The 14,597-nt window shown below is 44.9% G+C and overlaps 1 protein-coding gene across 4 annotated transcripts in view; it reads left to right on the top strand.

The window, feature by feature from the left end:
- MTUS2 (microtubule associated scaffold protein 2) overlaps positions 1 to 14,597 on the top strand; it is a 491,119-nt gene that overhangs the window by 360,943 nt on the left and 115,579 nt on the right. For 3 of the 4 annotated variants that reach the window (XM_034758688.1, XM_034758687.1, XM_034758690.1), the window contains one exon: positions 10,547 to 10,648. In XM_034758688.1, coding sequence (XP_034614579.1) covers positions 10,547 to 10,648 — 102 coding nt within the window. The remainder of the gene's footprint in view (positions 1 to 10,546; positions 10,649 to 14,597) is intronic. The other variant, XM_034758689.1, reaches the window with a different exon arrangement.

Here is a 14,597-nt window from a genome sequence, read left to right as displayed (position 1 = left end):
AACAAGTCCAACATACAATATTCATAAATTATTACAGAGAAGCTCCAAATCTGTCACATAGGGCAACTGTTCTATTCTGAGGGTACATCTTCACTACCCGCCGGATCAGCAGGTAGTAATCGATCTATAGGGGATCGATTTATCGCATCTCGTCTAGATGCGATAAATCGATCCCCGAATGCGCTCCCCGTTGACTCCAGAACTCCACCAGAGTGAGAGGCGGAAGCGGAGTCAATGGGGGAGCCGCGGCCGTCAATCCCGCACCGTGAGAACCCAAGGTAAATCGATCTAAGATACGTCAACTTCAGCTACGCTATTCTCATAGCTGAAGTTGCATATCTTAGATCGATTCCTCCCGCCCCCCAGTGTAGACCAGCCCTGAGTTACAATACTGTTAATCTGGAATAATTTCACTGGTTTAACTTCAAAGTTACACTGGTATAACTAAGAGCAGAATTTAGCTCAGTCTCTGTGTTTGCTGTGACAGGAGTGCTCTATAAAAGAGAGATGTCTGTCTGTATGTAAATGGTTAATTTACAAAGTGCCAGAATGTGGCACTAAAGAATATGTAGCATAGTTCCTGGTATTGTAGGACTAATAAACTGCTTGTGCACTGCAAATGTCCTCTTGTGTGTAGCTCATTTCATGCAGCTCTTAAGATGTGGTGAAGGGAAGGTGGTGTCAAAAAACAGGGCATATCATGGGACCCAACTTGTAACTCTAACTACAGCTTTGAATATTATGAAAACTATGTTAATCCAACAAGAATTTACCTGCAGGATTTTAATCCTAATATAAGATTACCAAACTCTACTGTCCTCTCCCCGTGTGCAGCACACAGAATTGCATGAAGCAAAATGGAATAGGGTCTCAGACGTGGGACTAGTCACTGAAACTGATAATTACAAAATGTTTTTAAATTGTACCAACAGTGGCTTTGTTTTCTGCTTCAGATATCCTGCAGGGTACACAGCGCAATGTAATTGTTCTATTTGTCATTCGTCTAGCAGACATATGAATGTACATATGAAAGATGTGGAAGTTCATAATGTGAACATTGTTTATCCTCTATCAGAAACCATTTTTGTGTTCCTTTTGTTTGCATTGTATTTCCAATAGCTGTTATACAGTCTGAGAACTACAATTTAAAAAAACTGCAAGTACTAAAAATAAAAAAGGCAAACAAATGGGAAATGTATTTGAATGGTTGGCTTTTAGCTTTTGTTTTCTCATTCTTCATAACTTATGCACGTAAAGAGCTTTTTATCATTGACTGAGTAGAATATTGTGTGTCTGTGACTGTCACATGGTAAGGAAAGCGGGAGAGCAATGTCTGCACAGTACTGTTCTCAGGGTGACTTTTAATTGTACTGTATGTTGATCGGTGGAACTGGAGATGGACGGCCCATCTTCTCTGGAGGGACTATTATTGAGGGGACACCAGCAGAACAGGAAACACAGGGCATTAGGCTGGAAGCAGCTCAGCCATATGGACAGGGCAGCGCACAGGGGTTAATATCATTTTACTGATTCAACTTAAGATGCATTCGGCTTTATGCTTTGTGAATGAAACAATCATGGTGGGTAGAGGCGATAACTCTAGGCTTCGGTGGTCACATAAGCGTCCAAGAGGGAAAGCAGTTCCTGGATACAAGATCTACCCTCTCTGACTGAGAAGCCTCGAGGACTGAAGAGCTTTTAAGAACCAGCTGTTGAAAAACTGCAGGTTGGAGGAGGAAATAATAAAGGCCATGTTACTTCCTGCTCCTTAAAAATTAATGGAAGGGGAAAAGCTAATACAGAGTTTCCATGGCTTCCTAGCCAATGAAATTCCCAATGCATCACTGTCAGTGGAGGGGCAGGGTGAGTGGCTGCACGGGGAGGCGTGGAACCCACAGAGCCAGTGTTGGGTTGGTGAGTGGGCACATGCTGGGCTGCCAGTGCACTAGAACCATATGCTGGCTCAGCCTCATGGGCAGCAAAGATAATGGCATGGATTCCTTTGGCACCTGGAGCTGCCAGATCACGTCTTGCACTGATTTGGTTGGCATTAATTTACACTTGCTATCATGGCATCAGCTATTCTGAGGGAAGCCTCTTCCTCCTTCCACCACTCTTCCCATTCCCTGGCAGACCTGTAGACCTTCAAATTTGCTGAGGAGCTATACTGGGCACAGAGGAGCCTGCCTCATAGGCTCAGCTCTGTTTCATCACAAAGTGTGAATCTGAATGTAGTTTCAATCGAACACGTGAAACTGTATTAGGCTAGGTCTACACTACGGGGGGGGTCGACCTAAGATATGCAACTTCAGCTACATGAATAGCGTAGCTGACGTGGCGTATTTTAGGTTGACTTACCTGGCTGTGAGGACGGCAGCGAGTCGACCGCTGCCGCGCCGCCATCGACTCCGCTTCCGCCTCTTGCTGCGGTGGATTTCCGGAGTCGACGGAAGAGCCATCGGGGATCGATTTTATTGCATCTAGTGAAGACGCGATAAGTCGATCCCGAATAGATCGATTGCTACCTGCCGATTCGGCGGGTAGTGAAGACGTACCCTTAGATCCCATGCACTGCTCTGTCCATGTGGCTGAGTTATTTCCAACCTAACTCCCTGCCTTCCTTCTTCCACTGGTGTCACCTCAGTAACAGTCCCTCCAGGGAACATTGGCCCTCCAGCTCCACTGATCAGGATACATCTTTCCTATTTTACAAAAATTTTAATATAAACATAAAAACAAAATACACACCCAGACTCCTGCCCCTGTGTATCTTCAGCCAGAGGTTGCAGGCAGGTAGTCATGTTGGAGTCTCATCTTAACCACAGACTCAGCTGATTACAGTCTTTGAGATAGTTTGGTTTCCTCAACAGGCAAGCACACTGGGATAGACCTATCCCTATCTCCCTGTCACCTGTCTCCGAGTCTACCAAACTGTCTCTAGCATCTCCTCCCTCCATGTGGGGCTGGCCACTCGCTGGGTCTCTGTGTGTCTATTCTGTGACGATCTCAGTATCTCCACAGGCTCTCTCTGGGTGTTGTGTCTGCTTGACTCACAAGTGCCTCCTGTTCCTTTGGATCACTTGTCCCCCTTGCATAAAGTCACCTTGTATGATCTGGGTGTCACTGTGCCCCTCACAACTCCTTTAGTTCACTCCTTCTGGTGTCTCTCTAATGGCTGGATCCTCACAGGAGTGCCTGGCTCCAGGACCAGTAGGTCCTTGGCTGACCCGTCATACTCTAGTGCCTGCTTTCTCTGTTGGTTGGCCATCTCCTCTTAGCGGTATCACCATCCTTCTGGCTGCAACAGGTGTCCCTTCATTGGTTAACAGGGCTTTGATCCTCTGTCCTTTTGTCCCATCTGTGCCTGTGCTGGACTGGTTTGGCACCCCTGGAATGGGATATTCATGTGGTCCAAGAATGCTAACATGGGGTCAGAACCAGAAGAAACAGCTTTGAGTAACCATCTCTTAGCTGTTTTCACAGCTGATTCCACTTTACCAATACTTTGCAGTATGCTGTGGAGGAGGCGTGGTAGTCAAACTCCCATTTGCATGCAAAATCCGTGAATTCTTCTGAGGCAAACTGGGGTCCGTTTTCAGTGAGTACAGTGTCTGGAATGCCATATCTCACAAAGTGGGCCTTCAGTTTGCCAGTCACTGACTTGCTTCTTGTATCAGGCAGAACATGGACCTCCAAAACCTTTGAATAGTAGCCCACTATAATTAAGTACTGCTTTTTCATGTTAGGTAAATAGGTCTGTTCCCCTCTTTTGCCATGGTTGGGTGGGCAGCTCATGTGGTAAGAGTCTCTTTCTGCTGGTGCCTATGACACAGCTGGCAGATGTCATACTCTTCTATCAAGGAGTGGAATTGTGTATTCATTCCAGGCCAGTAAACACTAACTTGAGCCCATCTAAGAACCTGCCAATGCCCAGCTGTAAGGCAGGTATTTTTTTGCATGACATCCTCATGTAATGGGTCAGGAACAACTGCTCTCTGTCCTCTAAATATGATTCCATCCTGCACACTCAGCTCCTTCTTGTAGTGGCTTTTGCCTTCTGGCCTCTCTGCTGGTATCACTGTCTTGACTGACTTAGTTGGATGGCTGTAGCCTCTTTGATTTCCATCAGCTTTGCTGTTGAAACTGGGAGATTGAATCCATTAATATGCTGGACTGTATCCCTTTCCTCCAACTGGCTGATGCTGGGTATATATGTCCTGCTAAGGGTGTCAGCTAACACCAGTAATCATCCTGGATAATATCTTTTCTCTAACTGGTAGTGCTGGAGATGCATCAACACATGCTGCAATCTCTTTGGAGTCATAAGAAGAGGCTTTGCCATGACTGTCTCTAGGAGGTTGTGGTCTTATTGCAGCACTGTTATTGAGTGACCATAGGTGTACTGATAGAATCACTCCACTCCAAATACAACACCCAGAAGCTCTTTTTCCATTTAGGTGTACCCCTGTTCAGTTTCTGACAAGGCTCTATTGGCATATGCGACCGGCTTGTGATGAATTAAACAAACCCTGCACCAGCCTGGGAAGAGAACAGGCAGTTGAGCTCCCCAGCTCCCAAGGAGAGGGCTGATAGCCAACAGAGCATCTGCTTGTGCCAAAAGGAGAACGGATCCCCTGGGCTAAGAAGGGGAAAGAGACTGAGATTTGTACTAGAGACCCAGAGGACTCTGGGATGGACTGGGATACCGCCAGCACTGTCTGAAGTAAGAGAGGCCAATATCCTCATAGACTTTAAGCTCAGATGGGACCATCGTGATCATCTAGTCTGACCTCCTGCACATTGCAGGCCACCAAACCTCAAGATGAAGCTGCCTACAGGTTTTCTTTCTTTTCCTTTATGCTTTTATTTAACCTCGTTTGCTGACTGGGGGAACCTGAGGGGGAAAAAACATTGAGAAGGTCTCAGCCAGAGGGTTGAGCAGTGACCTCACTAGACTCATACACCCTGCAGTGTCCACCGCGATGGGGGCAACTGGACCTGCACACGTGTGCTCCCCCGTAGCTCATGAAGGGGGTGCTTTGCCATGGATAGATTTATGACACGGCTGTTTGTGGAAAAAGCACTACATCCAGCCTTTTCTCTGATGTACCACACAGGAGTGTCCGTGGCTCTCCTGACAGGTAGTATTACAAGACAGGGGCATCTGTATTCATTTATTTCAACGTGTCAAATGCTTGCTGTTGGGGACCTGTCCAGTCCTACTCAACATCCTGCCTTGTGACCTGGCATATGGGTTCTGTTCCTGCAGCCAGTTGTGGACAGAACTTGGACATAACATTTATCATTCCTATGAAGCACTGTATCCCTTTCACATCTGCTGGAGTTGGCATGTCTCTGACTGCCTTGATCTGATTGGGATCTGCTTTCAGTCCCTCTGCTGTGAGCAGATGTCCAGTGTGTGTCACTGGATACTGCTTCAGTTGCGTTTTTTTTTCTAGGTTGAGTTTCTACATCGCTGTAGAAAAGCTTGTAGTTTTCTGTCATGGTCTCGTTCAGCTTCTGTATCATTGCTCCCTTCACCTATAATGAGGATATCATCTGCGATTACTTTCACCCCAGCCAATCTTTGGGCGAGTCTTCTCTGGTACACCTCTGGTATTGGACATATGCCCAGCAGCATTTTCAGCCATCTGTAGCGACCAAATGGTGTTGCAAAGGTTATAAACATGGTGGACTCTTAATCCAGGCTTATATACTCAAACCCATTCCCTCACATCACAGACCATAAAAATTCTGGCTTTGGAAAGTTCTGGTAAGATGTCGTCAGTTGTGGTCTGTGGATAGTGGACTCCCCCTTTTGCTTCTTGCACTGCAGCTATACAATTCTGATGCTGCATCCATATCAGATCCAGGTCTTGTATGGCTGTAAGAGGAGTCTGTAGTGCTTACCATCCACCACCACAAATTGCAGTTGGTGTGGTCTGTGTTTTTTGGGGTTAGTTACTAGGAGATCATAATTTCCTGTGGGCTGCATTATGCTCTCATTGTACGTTATTTGAGTGCACCTGCTCATGTAACACTGCTCTACTGCCAAAATGCTTCTGAAATAAATGTAGTCAAACTTTACTAATTCTGGGTCACTGAGAACAAAAATGATGCTTAAAATTGTTGATTGGCTCTAGTTTTCAAGATATGCTATTGGGTCAGTATATATGACCCTTGACTTGGGAATGGCGGAGGATAAGTGAGTTATAAAGGGAAGGGATCTCAATTTAAACCAGAAATGACTAAAATACATCTTTGACTGGATCTATGAATAAATCTATAACTGGGTTTGGACAGTACTTGCTTTTTAGGCAAAACAATGAAGGATGCAATCTGAAGCTGGTATTGCATCATACATGATATGAATTGCATCATGTTATTCCTAGAAGTCATGGATGATGCAATCATAACGAAACTTACATCACTCCGCTGAACAAATTGCCCTATATCAGCTCTAGAAATCATACAGTGTCGTGCTCTCTTATTTGTCAGTGTTTGATTTTGCAAAGGGACACATTTCTGTTTAGCCAAAGTGAGCAGAGATGCTTCATACTTGTGTGAACAGTGCAGATAACTTCTGCTATGTTTGTGGTGAAGTGACTTTTGCATCACAAAAGCGCAATATAACCACTATGGTTAAGAAAGCCTATCACCTTTATTTTGGCTGCAAAATTGGAGATCAGGACAAGAGGTGGGCCCCACACATATGCTGCAACACTTGTGCAACAAATCTTCGCCAGTGGTTGAACAGGAAAAGAAAATCTATGCCTTTTGCAGTGCCAATGATTTGGAGAGAGCCAACAGATCATACCAGCAATTGTTACTTCTGCATGGTGCCGCCAGTTGGGAAAGGTGTGTCAAAGAAGAAAAAGTGGACTGTGCATTATCCAAACATTCCATCAGCTATACGCCCAGTACCCCACGGAGAAGGACTGCCGGTTCCTGATGCACCAGAATCATTCTCACTGAGTCAGACGAGGAAGAGGATGAAACTTCTGGTCCTGAACCATCAATGTCAAAGGACCCACATTTTCTCCCATCCTCCTCCTCTGAACCACACCTCGTAACACAAGGTGAACTGAATGACCTTGTCAGGGATTTGGAACTACCCAAGAGTAAGGCAGAGCTGTTGGGCTTCAGACTACAGCAGTGGAATCTCCTGGCAGGTGATGTTAGGGTTTCCATGTTCCGTGACCGTCAAAAGGATCTTGTCCCATTCTTCTTCATGGAAGGTGATCTTGTAGCCTGCAACAACATTGATGGTGTGATGGCAGCCCTCAATATCGTTCACAATCCAGATGAGTGGAGACTGTTCATTGATTCATCGAAGACGAGTCTTAAAACTGTTTTACTGCATAATGGCAATGTTTTGCCATCAATTCCAGTTGGTCATGCAGTCCATATGAAGGAAACCTATGACAACATGAAACAACTTTTGAGGTACATAAACTATGACCAACATCAGTGGCAGCTTTGTGGCGATTTGAAGGTTGTTGCTCTCTTGCTTGGTCTGCAGACTGGATACACAAAGTACTGCTGTTTTCTCTGTGAATGGGATAGTCGTGCAAGAGATTCCCACTACATCAAGAAAGATTGGCCACTCCGACAGTCATTGGAGCCTGGGAGGAAAAGCGTTCAGCATCCACTACTTGTTGAATCCAGGAAAATTTTGTTACCACCCTTACACATCAAGCTGGGTCTGATGAAGAACTTTGTCAAGGCCATTGACAAAACACAAGCAGCTTTCAAGTACCTCCGTGGAAAATTTCCAAGGTTAAGTGAAGCTAAGATAAAGGAAGGTGTCTTTGTTGGTCCTCAGATTCGTGAATTTCTTCGAGATGATGCATTTGACCATGCACTGCGTGGCAAGGAAAAGACGGCATGGAAAGCCTTCCAGTTAGTGGCAATAAATTTTCTCAGAAACAACAAGGCAGACAACTACAGGTTGTTGGTGGAAAACCTCCTCAAGGCATACAAAAGCTTTGGTTGCAACATGTCACTAAAGATACATTTTTTGCACTCTCATCTAGATTTTTTTCCACCGAACTGCGGAGCAGTGAGCGATGAGCACGGCGAGCGATTTCACCAGGATATTGCAACAATGGAGAAACGCTATCAGGGCAAATGGAGCCCATCAATGCTTGCAAACTATTGCTGGACAGTGACAAGAGATGCTCCATTTAATGAATACAAGAGACAAGCCAAGAAGCGCCGAGTAGACACTAAATAGGACTAAACTATGTACATAATAGTTTTTTGCCTTTTGTTTCATAATAAATTTTATTTATATAACCCTTTTGCTGATTTTTAAAGTGTTACATAAACAGGACAGGTGAAATATTATCATGTAAAGCAACCATAAACACATGAAAAAACCTAGGTTTACAATTTGTGATTAAAACTCTACTATCTACACAATATACATAGACATAAAATGTAAAAACTTAAATATCTTAGAAACAGTAGCCAATCAGTTGTTTTAATTGTCATATTTGAATTCAGAACATCAAAATACATAATAAATAGCACATTTTATCTCTGAAGCAGACGACTTCTCAAAAATTGTAGACCAGTGTAATAGGAGTGTTTGAGCCAATTCACCCTGAGGAATCACATTGCAGGAGGCCCTACTATCCAGCTGAAATCACATAGGGCATTTTCCTGTTAACGTTGCATGCATGGAGGTTGGTATTGTCTCTTGTTGCTTTCCTGTCATGACAGCCTGAATCTGATATGCTCTTGGACTCAAGGACAATAAAGCTGACATCTGACATGCCATCCCCCTCTGGTACAGATCTGACTGAATCTTTCTGGGACTTTCCTCTGCTCTTGCACAAACTACTAAAGTGGTTCAAATTGCCACATTCCTTGCAATGCTGTCTTAGTGCAGGGCACTTCTCCTTTAGCTGCTCATGTTGTCTCCCATAGTACATGCAGATCACTATAGGTATGGAACCCTGGCCACCTGCTCTCCCTTGCTGTTGTCTCACTGCCTGTACTTCTGAGGGTGTTGTGCCTCCTCATGCTTTCATCCTTTCTCTCAAGGCATCCGCTGCACGCCCCATGGCTAAGCACCTAATGTGAGATTGCCTTCCTGGAGCAGCTGCTACTGCACATGGTGATCCCAAGTGCCACAAACTGTCCTGTCCCAAATCAGGGAGTCCCAAATCAAGGAGTCTATCAAGTCCCCAAAATTGCATGTAGCAGCTAGTGTGTGTAAGGCTGCAGCATGGGGGTCTATCCCCTCCACTTTATATTGGTCGCCAGTGAAAAACATGTGCCGCTCCACGGTTTTGTTCTACTTTGGGGAGTACTCATTCCCTAGGGCTCCAAGGAGTTCTGTGATGCTTGAGGCAGTGGTGAGCTGCAGATCTTTCTGCCTTGGTACCCAGTAAGGTAAGGTAACAGTTTTACTTCTGTGCTGGTGTCCTCCTGCATGGCCAGATCCGTGTACCGCTCAAACTCCTCCATCCACTGGGTCCATTCCTGGGGTAGGTTTGTGTATTCCAAATCCAGGGCTCCGGGCGCCTTCAGACAGAGTTCCATGGCTCATGCTGCCAGCTGCTGCACTGCAGAGAACTCACAGCTCAGACACTGCCGCCATGTTTCACTCACAAAGCGTGACGCTGAATGCAGTTTAAATTGAACACGTGAAACTTTATTAAACCCTGGGGACTCTGTGTACCTACGGCTGAGTTGCTTCCATCCTAACTGCCCCGTGTTCCCAGTTCCACTGGTTCCCCTCAATAACAGACCCTCCAGGGAACATGAGCTCTCTGATTCCAGTTCCACTGATCATGATACTGGCTTTGCTCTTAGCTCCGCTTTGGAGCTCATTTTGTGCAGTTCACATGGCACAACAGTGCATTCCATAGCAGGGCCCAACTCATACTCTGATCAGAGGCTCTTTATTTCAAACCTGTGTTTGTATTTGAAATTTCCCCCCAGTAGTCTGTTCAATAACAAGGGAAACTTTAGTTTAGAGATGGCCTTGAGCTTTCAGGAGAGCGCTTCACTGTGCACCAAAGTGCCCAGCTAGATGAGTGAGACAACCGTGTGCTCACCCTGTCAGGACTCAGAAAGTAAATGCCTGTTGGTAAGAACAGGTAAAAGCATCTCACAAATAACATGGTGCTGTAAACCAGAATAGACATCAGGTGCCAGATTTTTTAAGGATGTGTGTGTGCATGAGTGATGTACACCGCGTGCAGAAGGCCAGAGGATCTCCAGAGTGTGCATGACTTTGTGCTGGCCCTCATTAGTGTGGTGAATTTCACCCCTATTTGCATGTGCAGAGATCCATATTTGCAGAGGTGCACGGTCAGTTAAGTGTCTAACTGGCCATGTGCTCACTGAAATACCCAGTTGGCACACAGCATCATGATATCTTCATGCATGCAATAGGCATATGCAAAGCTTTCAATATCTGGCCCCAAAGTATATTGAAAAAATATTTGTGTTTTGCCATGCTGTTACACTGTTTAGAGGCATGCTTTTGTGTGATGGCAAATCAAATAAAGATTGGGTTTCTTTTTTAAAGCAGGTTTGAAGAAAGAAGTACAAAAAGATCAAGATGCAAATAAACCCACAGTGTCATCCCCTAAGAGATTAGCAGTATCAGCCACCAAGCTCCATTCACCAGGTATTTATAAACCGCCAGAGCACTCTTTTGAGGGAAGATTTAAACTTGTCGAATTTGCAGCTCTTGTTAATAGACAAACATCTGAGACCCACTATTGTTAAAAGAAGATCGATTGTGTCCAAGTCTCATTAATCAGGCAATGAGTGCAGGAGGTTTCATCATAGCAAAGCATGAAGTGAACAGTCTTATGTTCTCCCTGGAGTAAAGTAAAACCATCTGTCTTCCAAAACAGAGTCATTGCTATTCAATGTTTAAGGGTACAAGGATCATTTTAAAAAATCTTTATTATTTTTACATTTAAAAAAAAAGAAAACAAATATAGTGACCAAAAACCTCATGTAATACAATCACCAACAGTAACAGTACACCACTTGATATCTAAGGTCACTGATGTGCAGAAGTGTTACATTTCCTAAGTTATTTCTGTAGATAACTGGGAAAGAGATGATCTTTAGAAATAACCTTCAGATAGCTATAGCAACACTGTCAACTTAAAAATTAATGTTGTAAACAAACACACATTTCTTTACTAGTGTTACCAATAAAACCTTAGATTCTTTACAGCTAAAATATTTTTTAAAAATCCAGAGTACTTCTTACTAATTATGCTCTTTGGGCCAGATTTACACATGTATTTAGGCACCTAAAGAGGCAGATAGGTGCCGTAAATCTGTCCCTTTGGGCCTGAGACAAACACCATTGAAATCATGAGCCCATTGACTTCAGTGGGCTTTGGATCAGGCCCTTTGACTTTTCAGGTCAGACCTTTAAAATCACTGAAGTTAGTTTCGCTTTCAGCTTCTCAGTGCTACTGTATTTGGATTAAGAAGAGTTCAAGGAGAACATTATGTTTTATAACTCTAAATTAATAAACAAAAGAGCATGTGTCCCTTCTTCAGATGCCAGGGTTAAAAGATGAGCATTCAAGCTGTTTTGGATCATGTGGAGTCAGGGAGTGAGTTCTAAAGGGAAGGGGATCTTCATGAAGAAAGCCACGCCAGCAGCCCCCTCTTATTTATACCAAGGGGGCTCCAGTTTAAGCACCTCGCTGGTTGCAGCTGTGGCACCATGGCAGAGGGAGAGCTGGTTAAAAACAATTGTTTCTGTTAGAATTGTAAAAGAAATCACAGGAACATTTCTGTTGGCTTTGTTCAGCTGCCGGGTTTTACAAAGGCCTACATTTCCAAAAGTGACTAATCATTTTCAATGCCTTAATTTTTGGGTGCCCAGCTTGAAACAGCTTAAAGGGCCCTGATTTGCATAAAGGGCTGAGCACTTGCCCTCTGATGAGCTGGTCCTTTTAGGGTGTCTCAGGTTGGGGGCCCCCAAAATGAATGTACCCTAAAATCATCAATCACTTTTGAAAATTTGGGCCTAAATCAAAATTTAAATGAAGTCTAAGTTTCTTCAGTGGCCCTTTGCTTTCTTTAAACAAAAATAATACAATAAAATAAAATAAATAATGACAAAGGAAAATTGTACTGCAAATAGAGTAGTTTTCTATGACAGCATTCTGAAAACTTGCCAAACTATTCAAATTAGTTAGGTAATGTGCTGTGGAAAATTGCTATTCATAGTATAACCCATTTATTTTCCTTCTATTATTGTACTATTCAAATACACCACCCCACACCCCACCCCCAACTGTTGTTTTTTGGCTGTCACATAAACCCCTATTGCTGCCACAGAAGGAGGGATTATCTGGTTTGTTTTAGCAATGGATCTGACCTTCAGAGTTTGGATCAATATCTGGATCTGGATTTCCCCAAAGCTCTTGTGAGAGTGTTTTTTAAGAGTTCAACATTTCTGGACCTCTATCTGATCTATCACTATAAACCTGATCCTGCAGTTTGATCTGTGGAGGACTTTGCACAGACACGGGGTCCACCCACATGAATGTGACTGAAGGATTAGAGCCCTTGTCTCTATTTTAGTCATTTATCACGTGCGTATCACTGTGGTAGCTAACATTGTCCAATTTGCTTATTATCAGCCTCCTCAAAATTACTTCTTCACTTTCTTTATCTAAATCCTGGAAACTGGAGACAAAAATGTATTAGCTCATGTACCATATCTAAATCTTCATGGATTGTATTAAATATCACTAGGTATTTGTTATAATATTTTATTTCAAAAAGTTAATTAGAAAAAAAAGTGCTAAAAATTTTGAAGCTATCAATGATTCCAAATGATTTCCGAGTACAGTGGGTGTGGTCCTGCTTTTCCACAGCACCCCATATTCTAATTGACAAGTGGAAGCAGGATCAGGGCCAACATCCTCGGTGTATTTCCCATCCTGTGCAGAGCAACAGAACAGAAACACCAATGGGCAGCAAAAGTTTAGTGAGCTGCTTTTCAAACCCAGAGGAACTGAGAAGTTCAGATTTATCCCTGAGGAAAATATCAGTTTAATTTACAAGGACAACTTCTGCCATTGACAAGGACAACTTAGAGATGCACACTTCAAATGTTAGAAGGCAGGGGAAATCTAGAATGGAATTAAACAATTTGATAGTTTGTGTTAATTTAATCTTGACTGATTACAAGGTGGTTTTTTTTCTCTTTGCGTTTATGACTTTTGTTGCATCACCATCACAATGGTGTCTAAGCAGTGAAAGACTTTTGTATCAAAAAGACAGACAAACACTTACGGTGGTTATTAAATATTTTGTATTGTGGTAGCACCTACAGGCCCAGTCAGGAAGGAGCTCCATTATGTTAGGTGCCGTACAGTCGTACAGGAAGACACTTCCCTTTACTGAAGTCAGTCTAAATAGAGAAGACAAATAGTAATGAGGGAAAAGGGACCAAATGATGAGTGTCATAGTTGAGCCTGACTGAGAAGTGATCATCTATTTTACTGTTAGAGAGTTTTCTGTAGCACCCATCACTATAGTATTTAAGTGCTGCATCATAATTAGGGCCCTACCAAATTCATGTCATGAAAAATGCCTCATGGACCATGAAATCTGATCTCCTCCATGAAATCTGGCTATTGTAGGGGCGGGGGGATTCTGCCATGCACCGAGCTCCAGCTGCTAGTTCCAGTAGGCTGGGGAGGGACGGGACTTCCTCTTCCCCTGCCAGGGTTGCTCCCAGGGGGGTCAGATCACCTCCAGGAACTTTCCTGGCTGCAGGAAGCTTCGCAGCTGCTGGCTGGGAGCCCAGCTTTGAAGGCAGTGCAGTCACAGAGCTTCCTGTAGCCGGGAGGAGGTTCCCAGAGATGGGTCTGACTGGCCCCAGGAGCGGCCTCTGCAGGGGAAGAGGAAGTTCCGGCCCCCCCATAGAATCATAGACTATCAGGCATAGGCGTGCGCAGCCCATTTCATTAGGGTGTGCACCCAGGGAGCCCCGCCCTGCCCTAGTCCTGCCCCCACCCGCCCCCATCCACTCCCTCCTACTTCCCGCCCCCTGACTTCCCCCCTCAGAATCCCCAACCCCCCTGCTCCTTGTCCTCTGACTACCCCCTCCTGGGACTCCTGCCCCAACTGCCCCCCAGGATCCCACCCCCTACCTAAGCCTCCCTGCTCCTTGTCCCCTGATTGCCCCCCAGGACCCTACCCCCTACCTGTCCCCTGACTGCCCCGACCATTATCCACACCCCTGCCCCCAGACATACCCCCAGGACTCCCACGCCTATCCAACCGCTCCCCACCCCCTGACAGGACCCCCAGAACTCCCAACCCATACAACGCCTCTGCTCCCTGCCTCCCCCAACCTCTCTCCACACCCCTGCCTCCTGACAGCCCCCCCCAGAATTTCTGACTCATCCAACCCCCCACAGCTCCTTGTCCCCTGACCACTCCCTCCAGAAACCCCCCACACACTAACTGCCCCCCAGGACTCTCCTTGCTCCCAGTCCCCTGACCCCTATCCACCCCCTGCCCCCTGAAAGATCCCGGGACTCCCATGCCCCATCCAATCCCCCCTGATCCCTGACTGCCCCCTC

The sequence above is a fragment of the Trachemys scripta genome, chromosome 1 (assembly GCF_013100865.1).
Source record: "Trachemys scripta elegans isolate TJP31775 chromosome 1, CAS_Tse_1.0, whole genome shotgun sequence".
Taxonomy (NCBI): Eukaryota; Metazoa; Chordata; order Testudines; family Emydidae; genus Trachemys; species Trachemys scripta.
This window is presented reverse-complemented; position numbering and strand designations above follow the sequence as displayed.